Here is a 25997-nt window from a genome sequence, read left to right on the forward strand (position 1 = left end):
CTGAGCCTGCTGAGGCCCTTCAGTCACTGTGGTTTGCGTGCGACAGCGCCAACCTTTCCTCACATTCCACAATGAAAGAGTTTTGTCCCTACATTGTGATTTAGGTCATCACCAATTCAGTGCCTGTTGTGTGGCATTTGAAAGATGTCCAATCTCCTGGGCTGGCACAATCACGCCATGCCTGTTACCATGGAAAGCGGGGAGAAAACTAGAACCTCCTCCATGCGTGTTCCCAAAGTAAATCTCCACTTTCTGGGGGGTTGAGCTGAGGGGGTTGGGAGGTAACTTGCGGTCATCTCTCTGTGCCATGAAAGGTGCTAGAGGTCCACGCTCTGCACACCCACAAATTAACCCTCTCCTCTCCCTCTGCACGTTTTATTCAGCGAGGTAATACACCGGTGGGTAATATGGTCTCAGAGTGTACCAGCGCTCTGTGCTGTGTAATTGATAAAGCTACTCTACTCGGGCTTGATATCTAAAGAGGTTAATTCAGCTGACTCCTCCCAGCTTTGCCATTTATCGTATTAATAATCACACCACTTGAGCTTCGTCTTAAAAGAGGGAGGGCTGCTCGAGAGCACCGGAAAACCGCAAGGAGCTGTCTCCGTTACGCGTGGTGCTGAAAGTGGCACTGGCCGCATCATGTGGTCGGTCTTCTTTGTCTTTCTGTCTTATCTGGACAGAAACTTTGTCAAAGGCGACTTCCTGAGCCGAGCTTTGGACGCAGAGAAGGAGAGCAAAGAGATGTTCTCCATGCTCAACGGCACCTTTTGCGCAAAAATGTCAACCGTGAGGGAGAGTTTCCTCTACCAGGTGTCAGACGGAGCCGAGATGGTGCGCTCCGTCGTCAGCCCCGCCGGGAAGCTCGTGAACTGCTCTGTCACAATGAACCAGATGCAGGTGAAGTCGTTCATGCATGAGTGCAGGTTGGGACTGAAAGAACAGAGAGCCGGGCAGCAGCTGGAGACGCGCTTTGCGCGCATGGATGAAGCCAAACTGATGTGCCGGGAGTTTAAAGAGAGGTCGGAGCGCAGCGGCAGGGTGAAAAAGGATGAGAGTGATGACTCTGCGCTGCAGGACAAGGTTTTAAAAAGATCCAAGAGAGGCTTCACTTATCCTGGGACCCTGTGGTGTGGAGCTGGAAACATGGCTGATCATTATGACCAGCTGGGTGGGTTACATGAATTTAATCTCTTCAAGCAAATTAAGTTAATTATGTGTGTGTGTGTGTTTTATGTAGATGAGTGATACTAATTCTGACCTCCTTGTTGCAGGAGACTTTGAAGAGACGGACAGCTGCTGCCGCACCCATGACCACTGCCCTCACGTCATCCATGCCTTCTCCTCTAAATATGGCCACACTAATTTCAAGTGGCACTCCATCTGTCATTGTGACTGTGATAATGCGTGAGTAAAACACCTATGTATGAGACAGAAATATCTTTTGCTTAAAAATGAGGAATGTTAATTGGACCACTGTGATGCTTGTCAACAACCACGTGTGTTTAGGACACTCTTTTGAAATGCATGTGGAACAATGACAACATTATGATGGATTTTCCTTGAAAATAAATGAACAATGTGCATCAGCCTTTTAAAGAGTCAGCCTCAGGTGGTTAAAAAACGCAGGGATTATAAAGAAATGCACCAGAATGAATTACAGGTGGAAATAAATGTGGTGAACTTCAGTTATAAACAGCTATTTAAATGTTACTTTCTGGAACTCATACAAATTGGGTGAAACTTTGTAATGACCATTAACTTTAGGCAAAGAATAATTAACATGATTTTAAAATGCAACAGAATTCACTAAAGAACACATAACTTTAGATAACTTCACATAAAATAAGTCACCAATTAATTATTGTGTCGCTGCTGGTTTGACCAAAGAAAGGAATTAAATACATTTATAGCATTAATTGATGCAGATAAGGCACAAATTGGTGCATAAACATTCACCAGAATACAAGAAAATAAAGTGAGTGATGTTCAAATGTTTCTAACAGAGGACCCTCAACAATTTCATATTTTCCCCGCCCAATGTTGAAACAAAACCTATTCCCTAGGTGAAAACAGGGATTATTACAGAAGTGGAGTCGCAGCAACAAGTCAAACACAGCAAAGTCAGTTACTCTGCTATTATAGGGTCAAACTGTGTTGCCATCTCTTTTTGCATTTAACTGATTCCCGAAAGACAAAACTAAAAACAAGGCTGGATTTTCGTTCTCTCTGCAGGTTGAAAGATTGTCTGAGGAAAGTCAACGACACATCTTCCAGGGTAGTTGGTCAGGCGTTCTTCAATGTCATCGGTGTGCCTTGCTTTGAGTTAGCCTATGAAGATCAGTGTGCTGAGCGGCACTGGTATGGCATGTAAGTATCAGTTAACTTTGGTGTTAAACTTCGATTTGCAACATCCCGAGCTGGATTATTTTATAAAGTCACCACACACATTTTCCCTTTTTTTGTTTTCCCTTGTAGGTGTAAACGGTATGAGAAGTTTCCAGTTGCTGTGCTGAGAGAGGCGGTCCCATATGACTTTGGTGGCATTGATGTCATCGATGTGCTGACAGTGGGTCCTCCCAAAGCCAAAGATTTGAAGAAAAGCAAAAAAGAAGAAAAACCAGAGAGCACAACACAGTCAACAATGTCAGGCCCTGAAGAGCCTTCACTTGGAAACGTTGTCACCGCTGCAGAGGACTTCATCAAGGTCCTCGCTACCGTCTCCACCTCTCAGAGCTCCACCACTGACTCTGATAAAAGTGAGACTCAAAGCTCAGAGAAGAAGAAGAGGAAGAACACAGGGAGGAAGAAGGAAACCACCAAAAAGCGAAAAGGAAAAGGAAAGGGAAAGGGGAGGAGGAGAAAGCAGAAAGCAGAGGAGGGAGCTACAGTTTTGCCTTCTGGCGGCAAAGCAGAAGAAGTCGTCAGTCTGAGTAACTCCATCAGTGAGGCAGACAAACATGAGCAGTCAGGCAGAAACACAAACAGAGTTGGTGACAGTGAATATGAGCTCGAACGAAAAGAGCCCTTCAATGATGTCATGAAAGATGAACCAGCAATGGATAAGGAGACTGGTTCCATGACGTCATCTACGATAGTCCAGAGGAAACCAGCAGAGGCCACAGAAGAGGTCACTCTTTCTACACCAGCAAGCATCAGTCCACACAGAGCTAACACCACAAAGCTCAGAAAGGGTAAGAGAAAGAAAAGCAAGCATTTCCCTCGCCCTTCTTCTGAAGACTTTGTAACAAACACAACAGACAACTTCAGAGCCATTTCTGTCCCCACCATCATTACCATAACCCCAACCACACAGCTCGAGCAGCAGGGCTTTGTTGTCAGCACTGCCAGTGCTCCCATTGTAATCCCCAAAGTCAAAAGGAACAGGTCAAAGGAGAGAGGAGACAGAGGGGGCAGAAAAAAAAGGAGGAAACTCAGCTCGGCTTCACCCATTGAGGCCACTGCCCATGAAAATTCCTCCGCAGCCAATCTGAAAGTGATCCCTCCCTCCGGGGCTCCCACCATGCCGTCAGTGCCCACCACAGAGACACAGGTTTCACACAGGATAGACGTCTATGGAGGGAAATCGACCGTCCAAGTTTCGGCTCTGAACTCCTCTGTTAGTATTCTGAAAAGGCAAAAGTCAAAAGGACCGAGAAGCAGGAGGAGGAAAACAGTTTTGCCTCTTTTGTCAAGTGAAAGTCTACCTATTCTTGCAACTCCAGAGACAGGTGATTCACTGGGCAGCCCTGCGACCACTGCTGCACTTAGCAGGCCTATGGAAGAAACAGAAACTCACAGTGAATGGAGGCTTTTTACCACTATCACCATGGCCCCTTTTATCAATACAAAGCCACACAGACAGACACACAGACAGCAGAGGAAACCAAAAAAGAAAGCCATGGCTGCTGCTCTCAGTGAGGGAGTTTCAATCCCTAAACAAACTGAACAAACACCAATGACTTTTACAACCACACCACCTAAAGCTGCCACCACTGAAGAGCTCAATCTACAGAGATCTGAAAACCTCCATGTGACCACCTCTGCAACTCCGGTCATGAGTCCAATTCAGTTATCTATTGAGAGAGCAAAAGCACAATTCACCATAAAGAAGAGGAGGAAAGCAGCACGGTCTGCAATGAACCATGTGATGCAACAGGATCGCAGAATAAGTTAAAAAAAACCACTTAGCTGGTTAGCTCACTTCGCTCAGATAAACTTAAATGCTACATCACTATATTTACAGTATAATCTTTTCTGGCTCAGAACTTAAATCACAGAAATGGACAGAAACCATATTTGATTGTTATGTGAGAATCAGTTCTTGTAATACTGTTTTCTTCATGTCTACAATAAAATTTCCAAATGATTCTATGAATGTATCTGACACTGTTTATATCTGCTGATGAAATAAAGTCACATATTTGTCATTTTGAGAGATTTGCTTATGAATTTTCTCGCTGAGAGTTTAACTTTCTTGTACAGTGAGGATAAAGCTAACACCAGCAGCTGCTTAAACCCGCAACACTTTGCTTTATGCACACATTAAACTAGAGCTGATGTGTTAAAGGAATACTTCACCCACAAAGTTACCATGTAAATCAGGTAGTCATGCCATGTTACCTTGGATTTGTGAAGAAACTGTTTTTCTCGCAGGCCTCCAAAGAAAATGGTGAACATATTAATTCAGTAGCTGTTTGGGGACCATGGTTAATGACAGCAAAAATATGATAAAACATCAATTTACAAATCCTCACACAACTCGCGCAGTATAATCCAAGTCTCATTTATCCAGTCATCTGCTCAGCACTTCCCTTACATGCACTTTTGCTAAAAAAAATAATAAAAAAAAAACTGTATTGGCATGGCTTTGAAGAGAGCATCGATAAGTTTCACTATCAGTCCATATATAATTAGCAAAAACGCTTGTGTTTGGGAAGTACAGAGCATACAACTGGATAAATGAGACTACACTGAACGAGTTGTGAGAGTTTGTAAACGTATGTTTTGATATAGTCTTGCTGTTGTTAAGGGCGGACCCCAGACAATCAAAAAAAAAACATATTTTCACTGTTTTTTGGGGGAGGCATGCAAGAAAATCAAAGTTGTCTTCACAAATTGAAGGTAACATGGGGTGTATAATTGATTTACATATGATCATTTTGTGGGTGAAGTGCTCCTTTAATCTGTGAGCTTTAGAGGTGCTGGTGGGTAGATATTGTTGCCTTTGGACAGAGCCAGGCCACAGCCGTTTCCACCTGTTTCCAGTCTTCTGTTGTAGCTTGATTAGATTTTTTTTGACTAACTCTCTTCAAGAAAGTTAATAGCTGTATATTCCGTAATGTCTAACAGTCCCTTAAAACTTTGAAGTGAAATGAAATGATTCAGATAAAGCATGACAACACGCTAGTTTGCTCGACAGATAAAACTCTAAATGACCTTTTTAAGATCATTTTGTGTGCCAGTTCCCTTGATATCTCAGCTGGAAATATTTAATCAAGGGGAGAAAATTGGAAAACTCAGAGGCTTAATGCTAACCTGCTTAACCTGATCTTAATTTTTTGTGAACCTTTCTTTTCATACAGCGAGCACAGAAACCATGCCAAGAAAACCCTGCAAGGTTATGTACTGTACTCTTTTTGTTCAGAGGGGACTTTGGCCTTATAGCTGACCACCTGTGTGGTATAACGCAGGGTCACATTCTCCGCACAGATTAGGTGCTCACTTTACACTTTAACCTCTCAGCACTTGGGGTTTGTAACACCCTGTGCAGAGGCTGAAATCCCTCCGGGTCAGCTGATTCTCACATGCTTGCGTAAGATGAATTTGTCTGGATGAGTTTGAAAAGAGTGTGATGTCCAAATTAGGTCTCCATCACATCAAACACCCAAAAAGTTAAATGCACTATTAAGAAAATAATTCCAGATTTACAGGGCAGAATCAGATGATCGTGTGCGAATCTTGAAAAAGTGGGAACAATGCAACAATGCAGACTTTCATGCTGCGGCTCAAGTTTCCAGCTTTTTTGGAAGACACCCAAGCATTCAAAGGAGCTTGGCATTCAGACACAATCATAAGCTGAAATGACAGAACGACTAACACAGTTGGAGCTGTGCTAAACCATTTCTCACAGTGAGGGAAGAAAAGCAGCAGGAATTTCATCTGCAAGTTTAATATGTTCGGGGTTTTATTTATGCTTTAAGTTTATGAACACATCATCTGCATACAAATTGAAACTCTCGGTTGGGATTTTAAAACTTAAATGACAAGATGCTCTGCAAACACACCCAATAAAAAGAATAGTATTCCACACAGGTATTGATTATTATGTATACCCTAATGCTCACATATACAACTTTCATTTAAGTAAGAAATGAAACACTGAACAAATGTGTCTCCAAACCTAGCCTAATGTTTTTTTAGTAAGGAGTTACAGCTTAGGAGTGAGTTAGGAAAGTTCTCAGAGCACCTCTGACCAAGGAAGGGAATGAAACTTCAACCTTAGTGAGGAGGTGTGGTTGACCCTGTTGCTCGGTATGATGCATTCTTTTAATGGATGTGATTGGTTGTCAGAGACACGCCCTTTATTGAGCCTGCAAGGTGTGGACACCCAGAGGAAATGACATGAGCTGTATCACATTATGAGACTACAAGTGTTGTCATTGTGTGATGGAAGGTGATGGAAGGTTGAGGCAGACCCAAGTCATCACTGCTGCACTTTTCCAGTTTTCCAAATATCTTAGTGTTGTGATCGTTTTCTTTCTGAAGTTATAGCTTTATTGTGCTGGGTGGGAAATGTATATGCATATTCCTAATGAGATCAACCACAAACATTATACCTGCATAATCTTATCTGTAGCATGTCATTTACTCACCGTCAACCAGCGTTTGGAGAATATTTCTGTGACTTCTTTGTGTTTCCGCCATTTTCTCCTCCGATTAAGAAACTCTTACTCCTACAGTTTCTGGGTTTTTTTTAACCATAGGAGCTCTCTTAAGGGCTAAGATGCTTTGAAATAACTTTTATCTTTACCAGAGCCTAGTCTTTACTTGAAGGGAAAATTCTCAGAAAACGTCATAATTCTAAGAATTTTCTTGGAAATTTGTGACTAGAAGCAGCTCATACGAGGAAGCTTTATGGGTATGACCCCAGATTTATACGAGGATAAAGAATGATTAGCACACTTACAGAGGTCAACACACACACACACACACACACACACACACACACACACACAGACTAGTGCTTGTACACAATGTTTCATAAAGTGAAGGATTGTATTTATTATTATCATTTGATCCATTATTATGAAAATATTGATTACAGCTGCTTTAAAGACTTGGGATATATGAAGAGGCCTGCCTGTTAAGTGCCTTAACAATAGAAATTAAGACCTGAGGCACTGACAGGCAGTGAAAAGATATCAGCACAGTGCGATGTCGGAATGAAATGGTTACCGATTTTACGATAAACCACCATAAAATTCTTGACAATTAAGATTACCGTTTCAAAATTTTCATGAAAACGAAGATTGAAAAACTCACAGTAAATACTGACCAGCATTAACTAAAACACGATGGTAGGCAGTGACGGCCCTCTGGAGATTTTTCAGCCTTATTTTTTACAGAGCAGCCAAACCCGGTGACACTACTGGCCCCTTGTCCTCATTTACAGTGACACTCGAACACACATTTCAAAGACAGGCTGCTTATGCAGCGTGTGTATCAAGACTTTTTGAAAAATTTCAGCATATTTTACGATAATGCAATAATCCTGATAACTGTAACCATTTTGCTCACAATTTGCTCACTAGCAGTAGCATTTGGGACAAGTTACAGAGGGACACAGAAGACTGACTGGCTGGATAGCTTTCTCCAGATCATGGAGTTAAAAGAAGGACTTGATTTTGGGTATTATCCTCAGCTGAAGGAAATCTTCCGTTAATATTTAAAGACAGTTGTTTAAGTGCAGTACAGTCTTTCTGGAAGCTATGATATAACTTTCTGTGACAGGAAGAGGTGCAGTAGTTGAGTTTTGATGCCCTGTGGTTGATAGAAAGTACGGTGCGGTGCGGTGCGGTGCGGTGCGATGCGGTGCGCATTGGTTGGATGCCCACTGGGCAGGGGTCGTGTTAGGGTTTTGACCCCAGCCCATTACTGCGGAGATGGCTTTGAAACATAGGAGAGATGTGATGGGAGGCAAGCTCTGGTCAGGCAGAAAAACACACAAAGAGATACACAATCCGTAGTATGAGCGATAATGAGGGGACAAAGCACACTGTGGCTTCCTGAATCCAATAATCCATTATATTCACCAACACAGAGGAGGATTTATTGATTGAGAGAAACTGAAGTGTGGTGGTTAAATTGGCTGGTGTGGCACTGATGGATGAGGAGAGGGATGTCGTGCTTCTGATCCAATAAGATCGTTCATCACATACAGATGGTCCTGCTTCTTCAGTTTGACTTGTAGTTTATGTAGAACACAGTAAATGCACAGTGCAGTAAGAACAGTTATTCAAGCATGTATAGCATGACAAAATGCAAGACAAAAAATGCTTCACATTCACAAAAAAGACATTTTAAAAAAGCACTGATATAAGTATTTAAATCAAAGACAAACGGAATATAACGGAAAAATCTTTATTATGAGGATATTATGACGACATGTCTGAAGGTTGAAATGACAGCAATCTGGATCCAGCATATCTATACCTGCTCATTGTGTTGTGGAATTTATGCAACTTAAAGGGACAGTTCACCCCATAATTAAAAATATGTATCTTTCCTCTTACCTGCAGTGCTTTTAATTAATTTAGGTTGTTTTGGTGTGAGTTGCTGAGTGTTAGAGATATTGGCCGTAGAGTTGTCTACCTTCTCTTGACTATAATGAAACTAGATGGCACTCGGCTTGTGGTGCACAAAGCACTGAAAAATTACATTTAATAAACTCAACAGCAATGTCTATTTATAGAAATCATGACCCGGTTACTCAAGGATAATCCATAAACCTGGTTGTGAGCAGTTTCATGTAGGAACTATTTTCTCTCTACCAAACCAGTGCCATCTATTTCCATTATAGTACAGGATAGGAAGGCTAATATCTCCAACACTGGAAAACTCACACCACAATACTCTAGCTTGATTAATAGGACTATAAGTGAGGGAAAAATATGCATATTTGATTTGAGGGTGAATGCACCTTTTAATAAAGTATTTTGTTAAAAAAAAATATTGTAATCACAAAATTGTTGGAATCCAAAATAATAAAGATCTCACTCAAAACTTTTACAACACAATACTATTTTTTTTTTTTTTTTTTTATTCTTCTGGCGGGCAGTGATGGTGAAGACTAGCCCCATTTCTCTGACCTACATTTTCTGTTTGGGTGCAAGGAGCTTCAGCCTGGTCACAAAACAGTGAGCCAAGTGCTGTGCCAACATTTGTGTACGTATACAAATGTAGGCTCTGAGTTAATGAATGTTCATTAACATCAGAAAGACGGTGGGTGGTTGGCAGTCACCAGCTAACTTTGGCTTTCTCCGGACTGGAAGCTGAGCGAGAACCCTGGCAGCTCTCCACAGGCAAAAACACACAAAGAGATGAAAGTTGGTTTGTCTTTCAGCCGGACAGACTGAGATATTTCGGTGTGGACCAAAGGGTTGGACTGACAGATGCTGCTAGCATGGCTAAAAATGATCACATTATCCGTGAACAAATTCTTGCATCTTTGCACATCATTATCTTCTCCTTTCACCAGTTGATATTGTGGAAGAAGAGGCTGATCACTTCCATGTTGGAGACTGTAGAGAGAATTAAGGAGACATTTAAGCAACAAGCAAAACATTGTTCGAGTTTAATGCTTTTCTGCAGCCTTCTCAATGTGGTAAAATGTATGTCTGGGTTCATATTTTTTTTCCTCTCTCTTTTTGCTTCTTTGAAAAGAAATATTTATTTTTTTGCCCTATTTTCTCCATCTTCTTTTTCATATTTTCTTTTTCAAAAAATAATAAGATAAAATAAAACAAAATGAAATGAAATAAGATAAAATAAAATAAAACAAAATAAGATAAAATAAAATAAAATAAAATAAAATAACAAAATAGAATAAGATAAAACAAAACAAAAATAAGATAAAATAAAATAAAATTAAATAACATAAAATGGAATAAGGTAAAATTAAATAACATTATTGCTGATTTGTCTATGTTCGTATGAGTTGAAGAAGCTAGAAACTTTTAACCTCATCAGAAAGGTTTTGTCTGTCCTGAAGGTTCAGTTCAAGCTTTACTGGCACATGTGGATACAACAGACGGGGGAGGTGTTACAGCTGAGAGAAGCAGAACAGGCAGGGAGGACCCAAATACAGGGGAGCTGGCAGGTGGATTCAGCAAAGATACTTTATCTGAAGAAAACCAGCTTACAGGAAGGAGATGCATACCAGACAGGCAGGAAGGAGCAATCAGCAGATCAAACCAAGAACGCAGGGAAACCACAAGAAAACATGAGTCAGCGATCTGACAACAAGCTGGTGACAGCTGCAGGTATGAAAAGGGTGATGAGGTAACTGAGAAGGGATGTGTGAGTGAGGAGGGAAACCCAGCTGACTGCAAATAGGGCCAAGAAGAAGTCTGGGGACAAATGGCATGTCTGGGAAAGTAAAGCAAAGTACATGTAAATACAAAGAAAAGAAGTGATGATATATACACCAAATGAAACGATTTTACTGTCCTACTTCTAAAGACACATATAACCAGAATGTATTCCCCCTAAATAAATACATTCATATCAGACAAAACCAGTGGAAGCTTTTTGCCCACTTTCATTGTCTTTATCTTTAATCTCAGCATTTCACTTTCAATGCAGATGTTTTTTTAATTTTATCTATTTAATTTTTGCCACACAGGCTTTGATATATGAGTCTAACAGATTTTTGCTTGCCACCAAAAATATGAGCGCCCACCATGAGATCAGTATCTGGAGGCATGTAATAATATTGTGCTTGTGACCTCTAGTGGGCAAAGCCTGAAGGGATGTTCATGAAGTTGTGTTGCTCAGTGGAAATCCATACTCGCACTGCATGTCTGTGAAAAGTAAATTGTTTGGTATAACTTTGCTGATCGATTTTTTAAAAAAGTACTGCTGGAGAATTTAATCGGTTCATTGCAAGGCAGTATAAAACAACTCGTTATTTGATTTCTAGGGTGTTTACTTGATATTTTTTCTGATGTAGGTTAAACCTGCCCATTTACAAGCAGCCCAGAACTTGTTGTTAAAACTCATGTTCTTACTCCTAACAAATAACTATCTTACTGGTAGAGAACTTGAAGAGTGTCTTCAGGCATCTTACTTCAAGTATTTGTTGCTTTAAGGCCCAAATTACTGAAAGTAATAAGATGACTTACTGTATAGAATAACACTCTAAACATGCTTGCTGTAAATGTGTACTGGTTCCTCTCAAGCGCCTCAGCAAAGTGATCCAGTTCCAGGTCTTTGTGTTGCTCCAACAATTACATGTTGGGATCTTCCACCAACTCAATGCACTTCAAAGCATCAACAACCATCTTGTGCGCCCACTCGCAGGTCTGTGGGTGAACAATCCAGATCCTCTATGTAGGAGTCAGCACTATAATTTCAGACAGTGACAACCCACCACACAATGGCCATGATGCAAATAAATCATGCACACTAAAAGTGAGTCATGTGACGGTTAAAATCCAAAGTCAGTGATGTTTCTCACCTCAAAGGGCCCAGAATTTTCAAAAGGTTTTTCATAGTCTGACCTCAGTTATCTTGTGCATGTCCCAGGTCTCTTCTTTAGCATCTTCAGCTAGTTACAATCTCTTAAATCGCCTGTGCATCATGGAAAGATATCCCGCTTAAAACCACATGTATCTGTGTATCTCAGAAGACCATCAATGCATATATTCTAAAAACATGAGCCTCACATTAAGGTGTCTTTGTGGAATCACTCTCCTGTACCACCAACATATTTATTAACATCCTAAAGCTGCATTGATGCTAAATATAGAACAGTACACCAGCATCAGCACTCAAGTCTATCTGTCATCTGGTGGAAGAAGTACTGAGATATTTAACTCAAGTAAAAGCAGCGACACTACTGTAAAAAAACATAACTCCATTACAAGTAAAAGCCACACATTCAAACTTTTATTCAAGTAGAAGTATAGACGTGTTTCTGCAAAATGTATTTAAAGTACCAAAAGCATACTACATGTTACTGGATTTTTATTATTGATGCATTAACATTAAAAAGCATTTCAATGGAAGTAGATTTTCTATAACAAAGCTTCACAATTACTTTATGTTTTATATGTAAATCCTGATCTGAAATGTAACTAGTAACAAAAGCTGCTAAATAAATGTAGTGAAGTAAAACGGGACAATAATTCTGTCTAAAATGTAGTGGAGTAGAAGTATAATGTAGCATAAAATCTATATAGTCAAGTAAAGTACAAATACCGTAAATGTGTACTTTAAGTACAGTAGCTAAGTAGATCTGAATGATTTAGGTCAAATTTAATAGATTTACTGCATCATCGGTTTGTGAAGCTTTTTTTTTTTTTAAGTTTCAATTATTAACATGCAGTAGAAAAAAACCCTGTGAAAAAGTTTCCAGTCAAAACAGGATAAAGTGAATATTAAAGTACCATGTAAATGCCAACAAGTGAGAGCCCTGCAGGTAATCTATGTTAGCAAATGTGAAAAATGGATAAAGTCTTGCTAGACGAAAGTACAGTTCTCATGCTAAAATAATCAGTGCATTATAATGACAGTAACATTATAATGATAGTAACACCCAACCTTATGCCTATAACTGAAGGGAAGTACCTTATGTAGAGGAGAGATAATGTAATGAACAGAATGATGAATGATAGATGTACTAAATGTTTAATGATGGTGAATGAATGCAGAAATGGATTTGATATATTACTAATATCTTTAGGAAATTTCACCATTACTTCTTGGATATTTTATTAATAACTAACAGATATTTTACTTTTTTTTGGAAATTTGAATATTAGCTTTTGGATATTTTATTAATATTTTCAAGATAATTTGCTAATAATTTTACAAAATGTTGTTGGATATTTTGCAAATTTTTACCTAAACTATTTAGTAGGAGAAATTTGAACGATATAAAAAAAATATATAATTTAACATATTTGTGTATTTTTTAGTTCACATTGCATGTTTGTTTATCACCCTTTGACAAAGACATTTTGAAAATGTTTTTGTAGTGAACCAAGTAGATTAAAGTGTCAGTACAATAAATCAGCCGTCTCATGTTGCAGTACTACGACACCTGCTCCACAGGTCGCATCTGAACGACCCCAATCTAAAACTAAAGAGATATAAAGGTTATCTCAGTATGTGTCCATGATATGGCAACAGTGAAAAAGCAAAGGTTGAACATGTGTGATAAGTCACAATAGAAAGCACATGAAATAACATACCTGCACATGGGGAGGGGCACTTAGGACATATGTCACAGCATTTGCAACATCTATTGCTTCCATAGCCTGTAAGAGAAGTGAAAGGTGAAATAATACGTACTGCTTAAATGGTTCAGATACTTTTTCTATTCTTGTGTGAATGTAGGCATAATATTTAACCCTAAATTTAGTGTATACAGCGGCAGCTTTGTCAGCATTGTCACTGTAGAGACGTGGACCAAATTCTGTCTCCACCAAACCAGGAGAAATACACTGCAAAAAGAGTGGATCATATCAGACATGAGCAAACTTTATGAAATACTGTGCACTTATAACGGGCAATAATGGCGTTAATGATGCTGTGGTAGATTTTAGATTTATCTTTAGACATGTTCACTGTTTGAGGAAGCACAATGCAGAGTTGCAGGTGTGTAAATGTGTAGGGTAAAAAGTATTTTTTAGTATCTCTTACTGTGGCTCTGATGCTCTCTGTGGTGTTTGCTTCACGCAGCTCCTGTCTCAGACCCTCCGTCAGGGCCGTCACAGTAAATTTGGTGGAGCTGTAGAAATGTAAATCAGTACTGGGGACAACACAATGTCCGCTCATGCTGCAACAGAAGAAGATATATGAGATGCAGGAAGAATTAACCAGCACCAGCATTTACTGATATCATCTCAGTCTCTAGTACTCCTAAAAATGTAAGTAACTGATTTATTCTAGAAAATTATCATTTAAAGTGACAGTTAACCCCAAAATCAAAAATACATACAGTCCCCTCCAAAACTATTGGAATGCAAGGCCATGTCCTCTGTTTTTTGTTGTACACTGAAGACATTTGAGTTTCAGATCAAAAGATTAATGTAAGACAAGAGTTCAGAAATACAGCTTTTATCCTTCCTTTCCTGGTATTTAAATCTAGATATGTTCAGAATTAATTCAGAAGCCACTTTACAGAGAGATGCATCCAAACTAATCTGGAGGAACTTCCTCATGCAGCAAGACAATGATTGAGAACACAGTGCCAACACAACAGAAGACTTATCAGGAGGAAAAAGTGAAAGGTGTAGACTGGCCATGTCAATCACCAGACCTTAACCCTGTGAACCCTGAGCAAATCAGCTTGAATTTCTTTTAAAAACATGGGACGAAAACAATGAGCAACGGAAGAAGAAACGACCCAAAAATTAGCAAAAAAAAATTAGTAAAAAGAGAAAATTAAAAACAAGAAAAATAGCTTTAAAAAAAGGAAGAAAATAAAAACCAAACAAACAAGGAAATGACATAGAAAGAGTGCTAAAAAATTATAGTAATTCTGCAACATAATTTTAAAATGTAAAAATATGAATTATTATAAATACTTTTCCCCTAGCTTTTTTTTATTTTTTCCCTGTTTTCAAAAAAATATTTTCTGAATCTATTTTTTTCTATTTCTATGTTCCTTTTTGTTTTTTGCTTCTTTTTTTTTTTTTACAATTTGTGGGACATTTCTTACTAAGTTACTCATTGCCTTTTTTTCCCATGGTTTCAAAAGAAATCACACCAATTTGCTCAGGGTTCAAAGGTTTAAATACCTGAAAGGCGCCTGAAAGCAGCACAGGAAAAGTGATGTCGCTCCAGGTTTCAAAGGGTTAACCCAACAAAGCATGCTCTTCACCTCCTGAAGAGAAGACTGAAGGGACAAACCCAACAAAACAAACAACTGAAAGAGGCTGCGGTAAAAGCCTGGAAAAGCATCACAAATGAAGAATGCTAGTTTGGTGATGCTTGATGCAGTTATTGCTAGCAAGGCTTATGCAACCACATACTTAATGTTTGTGTACTTTGAGTTAATTTAAGACTATCTGTTCCAATACTTTTGCTCACTTAAAAATTTGGTGAGTTCAAACAAAAGGTACTATGCACTGAGATGTTTAACACATCTAGATGTAAATGCCAGGAAATAAAAGCTGAATTTCTGAACGCTTGTCTCACATTCACCTTTTGATCTGGAACTCAAATGTGTTCTGTGTACAACAAGAACAGCTCTACTTTGGTCCATAAATGGGTGATCCATTATTTTACTTATCAGGATAAGATGATAAAATACTCAGCTCTGTTGAGTAATGTTGCCATAGTTGAAATTTGAATAGAAATGACGATAATATTTGAAATTTTAGTCTAAAGGAAACAGATTGTGGGACAGCCCCTGAAATATTAATTAAACACGACTGTACTTCACAAAAACTGTACCTGTTTAAGTTTATGTTTCATCAACATTTCTTTCTTTCATTGACTGATACGCTTCACGGGTGCATATACACTATGCAAGAGCGTTCACCTGCAAGACACCAAGAAGGAAAGCAACAAGTTAAGACATCAGTACCTTCCAGTTAATGGCCTCTAGTCTGACGGTGGAGAACAGCTGACAACAGAAATTCCATTCACACACAGAAAGGTAACTCAATCATTCACATACATGAGAAAACTGCTTTTTAGCCACTTTGAAAATTATAAATGATTCAGCCAAAAGGTGTAGGAGACATTTCCCTATTTTCAGGTGATACTGAACTCAGTGGCAACCTGTTCCGCCTCTAGCCCAGTGTCAGCTGGGATAGGCTCAGGTTACGGAAACGAATGAATGAACTCAATGTTTCGTTTTCGATTTGCTGAATGTTTTCTTTGTGTGCAATTTGGTTTGCTTAGAGGTCACTGTATCTGAAAAAGTGAAGCTTTACTGATCTATAATACTGTCATGTTTCACTATTTTTGACTTGTCATGGTGGGAAAAAAACCCAAAGATGTAACTAATAACTTTAACAATGGCTCTGTTCAGTTCTATTCAAATGTCCCAGTGAGGCATGACAGAGACAGTATGACCAGTACCAGAACCCTGAAACTGAGGCAGCTACATTTTGTACTGTATTTTAAAAACATATATTTTATCATATTCGATTTCTAAAATAAAAACACTTGTGATTTTACATCCAGCATGTTCTTCCAGCCACTGGTTTTGCCATTCAGCAGTGACTCTGAATGAGCCAAGCCAGCGTTGTTGATGCACACATCCACCCCCTTGTGCTGCGCCTTGATGGCAGCGAACATGGACAGAATCTCTTCCTCGTTGTTCAAGTCACACTTGAAAGGCACCAAAACACCACTGTGGCCTGCACTTTGACACTCGGCTGCCAGTTTCTGAAATGGAAAACAAATAAAGTTGTCAGACAAGCAGCTTTACAGTCACCTCAGTTGATTACACACTCCACCTCATGTGTCCTTCAATGGTTTATTTTGACATGAACACAATTACTGTAGATCTAGATTTAGGGAAAACCTGGCTTTACATCTAATGCAACTGCAAGAAAAGTATTTAGATGAATACATAATCACCTTTTGAGATTTTAGGGGCTCCAGAGACTTATAGGCTAAAGTTTATCAGTGAGCCTTTTGAGACAGAGAGAGAGAGAGAGAGAGAGAGAGAGAGAGAGAGAGAGAGAGAGAGAGAGAGTGTTTTGCAGCCAACAAAGATACATTTTACAAGTTTTAATTAGTTAAACTACTTTGAGAAAGACATTGAAACAACAGGTGCATTTATCAACAAACAGTCACTAAACAGACGTTTAGCTAGACAAGTTAAACTTAACTTCACACTGGTTTGTATTTCTCCCACGACCTGTGGGTGCACTATGATGTTCAGAACAAACCTGTATTTTTTCGAAGTCCCTGGCACAGCCCATCACCTTCATGCCGTACCGGACCAGCTCCTTCGCTATGGCCGCCCCGATCCCGACCGAAGCTCCGGTCACCAGAGCCACTCTGCCCCTCCAGCGGTTCATCACAGTCCAAACACCGGACACCTACTGTGGATACAGAAGCCTCGCGTTAAACGAGGAGAGGGACACCGAGTTTGGCAGCAGAGACAGAGGCTTTCCTAAACTCCTACAGTGGGGGGCTCCTGAAGGCAGCACAGCGGAAGTGGTTTAGTTCCGCTCATCATAGACATATATGCCGCTCATGCTTATTACGTCATTGTGCTGCATTCAGGTAAAATGCGCACTGTAGGATTCCATGTGGTGTCTCTTAAATAAACCCCTCACAGTGCTACAGTTACGATTTTATTCCATTAATATTCTATATTTCCATGTTTGTTTGTTTTTTATTACATTTGATTTACATTATTGTTGTGCCCTCCCTGCAATTCTACTCATGCGTTTCAACATTATACTTGCACTTACCTTTATTCTGCATGTACAGCAGCCTACATACTTTTTGTACCTCTATTTAATTTTACTTCCTCTGTATATTTTATTTTAGCATGTATTAAAATATAGTATATAGGCCTTTACAGTTTACTATGTATGTATTCATTTTACTTTGTATATTGGGCATCTTTGGCACACACACACACACACACACACACACACACACACACACACAATCCTTCTAGATGACTGTCTTTTTTAAAATCATTGCTTATTTTATCATACACTCACAATGCACCTATGTTTCATGATGCAAACAGATATTTTTTAATGTAAACGTCTCCATATGTATGTATATGTGTTTGTTGAACATCTGTATTATGTTTGTACGTTTTTGCCACTGTTTTCTTTTCGTTCTTTGTCTTGTGCAACTGTGGCACATGAATAACCTACACTTCTGTCCATCTCCCATAACAGAAATGATTTAATTCAAACTAACAAAATATGATACGTAAAGGGCAACAAGCATTTTAATATCCAGCCCTTGTGACAGATTTGTCATATCTAAGCAGTAATACAAATCATACATTCATTATATATCTTCACTTAAGATAAAGATTCAAGTGGGAAAGGCAATTTTTTCTTAAAATAATTTGATAGTGAGTTCCTCAGCTGGTTAGGCTCTGTAGATAGATATTTAAGGGACTAATTTAAGCATGCAGATCTTATGAAACATATCATTACACGGAGGAATATGATGTATATAAGTGCCATATTAGTGAAAATGTTCTACTTTTAACAGTATGCAGTCATACAAGTGCTAATATTTGTGCTACCGTAAAATAATGTCAATAATAATATAGAGATGCAGACACAGAACACATTGCATGTTAAATAACTATATGTAATCTAATATAAATAGATATTAAAAAGTAAAAGTAGCAATACCAAAAAAAAACAGCAGTGCATGTGGCCTTGCAGTATTACTTGTACAAGGAGTAGCAGTAATAAGTAATTAAAGATGAATTATCATCTGTCATTTACCCATAACTTTACCTCCTAGAAAACATTACAGTAATAGTTTACTCAAAAATGGCATTTTGCTATAAGTCATGCAGTGTTACCTTGATTGATTTTTCTCACATGGCTCCAAGGAAAATATATTGATTTAATGATTGATTGGGGACTGTGTTTAACAACAGCAAAACTACATCAAAACATCCACCTATAAAATCTCTGACAACTCATGCAGTACAATCCAAGTCTCATTTAGGCTCAGTACTTCCCAATTACATACATTTTGTTTTGGGTGAAGTATTCCTTTAAGTAAAGAAATCCATGTTGCACCTAAATAAGTTCACCATATCTAATCAGGTAAGATTTTTCTGACAAATCTAAACTTCATCTTGCAAGCTGTGAGTTTTCAGGCCAAACCCTTGTGAATAAGGGTCCATTCACTATCGTATGGATATCCGTCTTCAGATATCAGTGTTTGCTGTGTATCAGCGGTCATAGAGAAATCAGGAGTCATAAAAACTAAAGCATGCGGCGTGGGCGGGATTGATAGGTTGATAGGTGGGTCTACCTGTCTTATAAGAGGCTGGTTGAGCTCTGTTTCTGGCATCATCCTTCACAACCCTCAATTTTATTCAGGCACACTCTGACAGCTACAGTACAGTCACAATGTTGCTTGCACCTGTGTTATTTTTGTTTGCTTCTTCCATGACGATTGTCTCAGGGGCAGGTATGTTGTCTAAGGAAGAAAAACAAATTAATTGATTCAGTATTTTAAAAATGTATTCAGTGTGCAGAGGCTTTTTTTGGTGGCATTTTGTTTGCTAAAAAGTTGCATGATATGAAATACTGATGTTTGGGCTTTTTATTTACAAATGAAAAATTTCAAACACATATTTTCTCTTAGTTTGCTCTACAGAGTATTCTGCAACTGCAGGTTTGGATTTGTTCTTGCTGTTTTTATTTTCAATTATGAATTATTTCAAACCTGTTCTTGTAGATTGGTGCTACCAGTCCCAAGTTACATGTAGTCACGCCTGCACAGGTAAACCTCAAGATAAGCTGCTGACCATAATATTTTTAAACAAAAGAAGAAAACATACAGTAGTAAAGTTACTTTTTTCACCCTCCTGCAGGTCCAGCGGTATGGGAAGTGGTTTCACAGCACTGCAATGGCAGACGTCAGTCTCCAGTTAACATTGTTACAAGGAGAACCAAACCAGATGAACGTCTCACTCCTTTTGAGTTCATTGGCTATCAAGAGGCTTTTCATGGACGCCTCCTAAACACCGGCCACACAGGTACGTCTTTGTAATAAATGTAGTATCATTTACAGAAGAAGATTTGGTAAAAGGACAATAAGTCAACTAATGATTTTAAATCAGCTGTAAAATTGTCATAAGGCAGTTACCTTAGCCATAAACCACTGAGATAATAATCTTATATGGTGCACAAGGCGGCAAAAAGGATAATAATATGATAATGGTATAATAAACTAGAATTCCCGCCTTACAGTTGTATGCCACCGCAAACCAGTCAAATTGCAGTTACAGTTTACATCCATTTCTGTCCAGACTCATATGTAGCCATGACAGTAGACTATGCTTCAAATATGGATGTTGATGCAAAGTAGTTACATCTTCTGAAACATGGATGCTTCACACACATCTTAAACATGGCAGCACAGAAGGTCTATACAATCTGCACAGTTTCAAGATCAGTGTCACCAATTCAGTATCTGACCGAATGTCTCTCCTTCTGTTCTTGAGTTATGATGTTGAATAATGGCCAGAAAATTGTTTTTGCAGAACATTATGATGTCACAGTGAAGCTGACCTTTGACCTTTTGGATATAAAATTTCTTAAAAATGTCATTCAGCATGTCTAACTTCATTATTTCATTCTATTAGACATTGGTGTGAAATTTTGTCATAATTAGCATATAAATTCTTGAGTTATGGACAAGAACAGGTTATGTGAGGTCACAGTGACTTTGACCTTTGACCATAAAAATCTAAACAGTTCATCACTGAGTCCAAGTGGGTGTTTGTGACAAATTTGAAGAAATTCCCTCAAGGCAATTTTGAAATACAGTCTGAATACACACTGAATACTGAAGCATAAAGATGAACAAAATATGAAACGTGCAAAGAAGATACTTGAGCCTGAAGAAGCTGCAAAACATTGATAATCTTCTTAAATTGTGAACTTTAGCCTTTCAAAAAAGGCCCTTTGTAATCATTACCAGAGGCATCTGTTTTATTTGACTGAATTTTGAAATGATGACTCAAATTATTTTTCTAGTTCAACTGGATTTGCCCTCTGGTATAAGGATCGAAGGAGGAAATTTGGCCGAACCATACAAGGCACTTCAGCTTCACCTGCACTGGGGCGAAAATGGAGGACTGGGGTCAGAACACACCCTTGATGGAGAACAGTTTCCAATGGAGGTAAGAAATATAGGGATGGAAGTGTGTTACTTGCAGCACTACTTGTGATAAGACCATTTTGTATTCTGTATTTAAATAAATGAACTATTGAATTATTTTATGCCACCTACAGATGCATATTGTACACATAAAAGAAGACTACGACTCTTTGTCCCAGGCTGTAAGAGACCGCACAGGCGTGGCTGTTCTTGGATTTTTCTTTAAGGTGATTTTATTTGATTATTTCGCAACAAAAAGTAGAGATCAGCTTAAAATTGAAGTCTGTTGTGAGTAAGATGAAAATCAGGACAATGTATCTTGTGATGGACAAGCATCATTCTTTTGAAAATGTAGTCAAGGTGCAAACACGTCATGTCATAGATCTGATACCCAGGTTTGATATGCACAACATTTATAACTGGACTTGATCAACTGGCAGCAGTCGTTTGCACTTTTTAAAGTTGTTGCATATCTGGAACAGGGGAGTAGGTCTTACTTACACTCATGATGGAAAGATGGAGAATTATATGTGTACGATGATGCTAATGTGGAAAATTAGATCTAAAAAGAGCTCAGGACTCTTAAGATTCAACTTTGATGAATGTGGAAAAAAATGTTTAAAAAAAAAAGGCCCAAGAATCATACCTTGAGGTACACCAAAAATATTTAAGCTCCAGAAACATTTTAGAAGTAGAAAATTGCACTCAGTAGGGTGCAGTTCTCCACCACCGAGCTGGTTGCAATCACTCTAGACAATTCTTGTAATTTTAGCAGAGGTGTTTCAGAAGCTAAAAAAAACATACACGTCCTATTTTTGCTGGTAATGCAATTCGTTTCACAGAGCAGACGGAGTTAACCTACTAACAAGCGCTGTATGTGAAATATAGATACAACATAATTATGAAGACTTAATGTATTCTAAATAAACGCAGGCAGCAATTTTCAATCTATGTCATTCTTAACTGGACTTTGAACAGTATTGTGTTTGTCTGTAGGTGACAGCACAACAAAATAGAAAATAACAATAAATACAAAACAGACAAAGACAAGGAAACATTTAACTGTCTATTTAGTCACTTATGATAGAAGCACAAATATCAAGGAAAATGACCAAATCAAAACCCAAAATTAGGCACGCAAAGCAATCTGCAGACGGAACAAAACAAGGTCGCAGCAGAACCCCAGGAAGTGCACCAGGCTTTGAAGCTAGTAGTGGCATACATGTGTATAAAAAATATGCGGCTGATTGGTTCAGTAGTTTGTGAGATTACCTGTGTGTAGACAGATGGAAACACACTCTAGCACCAGTCACACTCACTCACTCACTCACTCACTCAGACACACGACCAAACACATGATTGCTTCTAGGCTTGCGCCCAGCGGAGATAACAAAGCGTTCACGAGAATCTGCAGTCACCAGTTGATAAGAAACTTTACAAGGGACGGTTTTAAGGGCAAAAAATAATTGGCATCTGTTTGAACAAAATCACAGAGAGTATGTTGTCCCAACTTACACAAAAATATGATTGCTGCAGCTTCTTGTGTAACTTCTAACATTTCATTCTGTCATTCCAGGAGTCCAAGTCTGCAAATAAGAAATTTGATCCACTTCTTAATGCCCTGAAATACATCACACGACCCAGTAAGTCATAGGTTATCTACTGACATGGAAAAATAAGATAACAGTGCTTTATTATCTTCCAGCAGCATTGTCTATAGTGCCCTAAATGTACTGCTGATTGTTACAGCATCAGACTAAAGTGCGATTGTCATTAGATAACACAGTGTCACAAAACACTTTCATCTAACAGCTCAACAATAAATCGATTAAAACAATAACGCTGTCGCCTTGAACCTATTTGTTGTCCAATATTGAATTTATAGCTAACTTTATTGTTGTGTTAATATTTTATAAAACCAGCCAACAGCACGATACTGAAGGGTGTGTCCCTGGAAATGTTGATTCCTCCCCAGAAGAATATGAACAAGTACTTTCGCTATGACGGCTCCCTCACTACACCCAACTGTGCTGAAGCTGTCGTCTGGAGCTTGTTTGAAGACACCATTCCTCTTAGCAGGAAGCAGGTAATTATTTTCACACTGTGATATATCCTACCCAGAGGAGAAAAGAAACCGATCACATTCACTGAAATACTGGTGTCGGACAGCTGTTGCCTACTTTACAATGGCAGAGTCAGATCCTACATTCAACATGACATAAACTCATTATATTCCTGTGGTTGAGTAAAAATCTTCCACAAATTATGAACTTTTCAGGAAGCACAAAAATCCTGGTTTCATTGTCATTGTTTTAGAAACTTATCTCAGCATGTAGGCTAATCCTTCAGCTGATCTCAAAGCATCAATATCCCCACCACATAGAGCTGATATGGTGAATGTGTTAGCAAACAGTTCAATACACCAGCACATACTGAGCGTCATTAGCCTTCATTTGGAGCTGTGTCTGGCAACCCAGTCAATGTAAAGGTCCAGACACACCAGACTGACATGAAAAAAACTAGGGACGATGAAGGCCAACTGCTGCATTAGCTTACGTCGCTGTGTCTCAGCCAAAAAGCTGCAATTGGACACACCCCAAAGACCACAGCCAATGGCCTAACAGCACGTATGTTCTGTGCTTACATAACAGGAAGGAGCTCTCCATACCAGCAGGTGGCAGTAGTCTATATTCGTCATTAAAAAAAGGGAAACCCAAAGACCAACAGAATGGATTCAAGACAGTAGAATATAATTTTTTTTCTTATATCTGGCCCTCTTGACTTTAGTTGTTTGCTCTTGTGCCCCCACTTGAACTGCCAATCAGACTGAATGCATTCACCGATGGGCTCCGCTCTGTCTGATGCCAATTTAGTAACCTGAATTGCCCAAAATAAAGCCCACAAGGGCCGACTAGTGCCAATGGGACACACTGCAAAAACTAGGGTGACAGACGCACACCAACGGCCTGACATTGACCAATGGCAAATAATCAGCTTGGTGTGTCAGGGCCCAAACTCCAACATGCTTTTAGCCTCACTATGTTTACCAGCTTGTCGCCAGCTTTGTCCATGTGCCATTTGGTGCTGAGCAGGTAGTGTAGAGAGGATTTTCAGAGTTAGAAAAACAACTTCCTGTTGCCTGATGAGAGCTGTACAAATGAATCAAAGCAGAAAAGTTGCTGTGAAATCAAAACAATGAGCTAAAAGGTGTCAAATTGCTCTGTAGAAATGAGGTTTGATTTGGGTTCAGTACTACAAGCAAATCCATTGGATTTGGTCCATTGTCAATACAGAAATGTTTATTTTCTACCTCTACCTGCATCCACCTTCTTCACCTGTTGTGATTTCATTTTTGTTACAGCTCACTGCATTCTCAAAGCTGAAGTATTCTGATGGAAAGCAGATGGTAAAAACCTTCAGACCAGTGCAGCCCTTGAATGGACGGGAGGTATATTACTCCGGAGGCCATGTTGCTCTGGTTAACACTGTGCTAGTCATCATGTCAGTGCTGGTATCCAGTGCACTCTCCTTCCCTGCTTCTGTTCAGTTAACTCAACCTCTATGAATAGATACTGTGGTCTATGTCCACTGATGATTGTCAAATATGTGAAATATAATGTACTATATATTTAAAAGTAATACGTGAATCTACTGTATACTGATAATCTTGCTGCAGCAGCTCTATAATGTCTTCCTGAGGGCAGTTTTTAAATTCTTTAAAAGGTGGATGAACAGGACCAGCCCCAGATTGCAACGCTTTTTGTTTTACTTGCATTTAATGTATACATTCCAGTTGTTTCTGCTCTTTCTCGATAATTTTACTGACCATGTTTGTGATTCTGGACAGTCTGTCTGTGTTCTTAGCCCCCCGGTGCCCATACCACGTACACATGTTTCTGTAAAAGTTAAAACACATCCAACAAGACTCTAAAATGTTCTTGCTTATATTGAATTAATCTAATTTCCTGATTAGATACAACCACTGCATTGCTTTTTAAAAAATGTATTCTGCGTTGTCTGTAAAACTTTCAGTGTGATCAGAAAGGTTTCTGAATATTTGAACTCCTCCGTTGCTTCAACAGGCTGATCATTAATCACAACAGGTGGAAAATAACAGCAGACATTGTGTTGATTCATAGTCTACAAACTGTGTGTGATTTTAGTGATGTAAAGACAACCTCATACTTCAAAGCATGTATCATGAGCACTTTCTCTGTATATTCCAGTTGTGTATTTCACTTTTTGACTCATAATTTCTCTCTTTTGATTTCTGGAACAAACAGCACTGAAGTTCACTGACAATATTCATCAATTGTTTTTACTCTGGAAGTTTCCAAGTACAAAACAATTTATGGACTCGGGGACTAATAGTAGATATTGTTATATTGCCTCTTGTGATATGTTATCACAATAAACAGACACAGTGATACTTCTGTGATACTATGTCCTTCCTGTCCTGCAGACATTTGTACTCTAAACTGTCCTTTCTTGAACTTCAGGGGTTCAGACTTTGGTACATGCTGTTTTATATCAGTTGTGTGTAAAACATTATGCAATTGATCAATATCTAAATAAAGTCTGATTTCATCATTAATATTTTGGTGTTTTTTTGGGCATGTTGTTGTCTTCAGTTACAGGGGTGTTGTTATAAAGTTGTACATGCTGGGTTTTTTCCCCGTTTTGATGACTGTAATGCACTTCACACTGGCATTAGTCAGACTTTAACTCCACTAACATCCACTGTGTGGCAGCAGTGAACAAGTCTGACTGGCTGTTTGACCTCTGCTTACATTCAGCTCTGAGTAGCACTTACATGCTGCACATGCATTTATAAAAAATGCATGAGTATCCCTAAACATTCTATTTCTATGTTTAGGAGTCCCGGGGAATGAATCCACAGCCATGATGTAATGAGAAAG

General features: G+C 38.9%; 2 protein-coding genes and 1 pseudogene across 2 annotated transcripts; 2 read left to right on the forward strand and 1 right to left on the reverse strand.

Moving 5' to 3' along the window:
* Positions 1-274: 274 nt before the first annotated feature.
* On the forward strand, positions 275-4417 carry proca1 (protein interacting with cyclin A1). Its single transcript, XM_050068109.1, has 4 exons — positions 275-1171; positions 1275-1407; positions 2236-2370; positions 2479-4417. Exons 1-4 carry the CDS (start codon positions 643-645, stop codon positions 4175-4177), a joined length of 2496 nt encoding a protein of 831 aa, XP_049924066.1. The 5' UTR covers positions 275-642; the 3' UTR covers positions 4178-4417.
* Positions 4418-8720: 4303 nt separating this feature from the next.
* LOC126405075 (dehydrogenase/reductase SDR family member 11-like) lies at positions 8721-17349 on the reverse strand (annotated as a pseudogene).
* Positions 17350-19301: 1952 nt separating this feature from the next.
* On the forward strand, positions 19302-24643 carry ca4b (carbonic anhydrase IV b). Its single transcript, XM_050063288.1, has 8 exons — positions 19302-19380; positions 19651-19695; positions 19787-19951; positions 20955-21100; positions 21213-21305; positions 22655-22721; positions 23001-23164; positions 24440-24643. The coding sequence occupies exons 1-8, from the start codon at positions 19320-19322 to the stop codon at positions 24641-24643; spliced, it is 945 nt and encodes a 314-aa protein (XP_049919245.1). The 5' UTR covers positions 19302-19319.
* Positions 24644-25997: the final 1354 nt, after the last annotated feature.

Source organism: Epinephelus moara, chromosome 2, assembly GCF_006386435.1.
Source record: "Epinephelus moara isolate mb chromosome 2, YSFRI_EMoa_1.0, whole genome shotgun sequence".
Taxonomy (NCBI): domain Eukaryota; kingdom Metazoa; phylum Chordata; class Actinopteri; order Perciformes; family Serranidae; genus Epinephelus; species Epinephelus moara.

Excerpts from the sequence above, each read along its gene's own strand:
- proca1 (XM_050068109.1), top strand. The coding sequence starts at position 643 with ATGTGGTCGGTCTTCTTTGTCTTTCTGTCTTATCTGGACAGAAACTTT. Across the intron at positions 1,172-1,274 it reads TGATCATTATGACCAGCTGG|GAGACTTTGAAGAGACGGAC; the intron begins GTGGGTTACATG and ends TCCTTGTTGCAG. Across the intron at positions 2,371-2,478 it reads GAGCGGCACTGGTATGGCAT|GTGTAAACGGTATGAGAAGT; the intron begins GTAAGTATCAGT and ends TTTCCCTTGTAG.
- ca4b (XM_050063288.1), top strand. The coding sequence starts at position 19,320 with ATGTTGCTTGCACCTGTGTTATTTTTGTTTGCTTCTTCCATGACGATT. Across the intron at positions 19,696-19,786 it reads ATGTAGTCACGCCTGCACAG|GTCCAGCGGTATGGGAAGTG; the intron begins GTAAACCTCAAG and ends ACCCTCCTGCAG. Across the intron at positions 21,306-22,654 it reads TTCTTGGATTTTTCTTTAAG|GAGTCCAAGTCTGCAAATAA; the intron begins GTGATTTTATTT and ends CTGTCATTCCAG.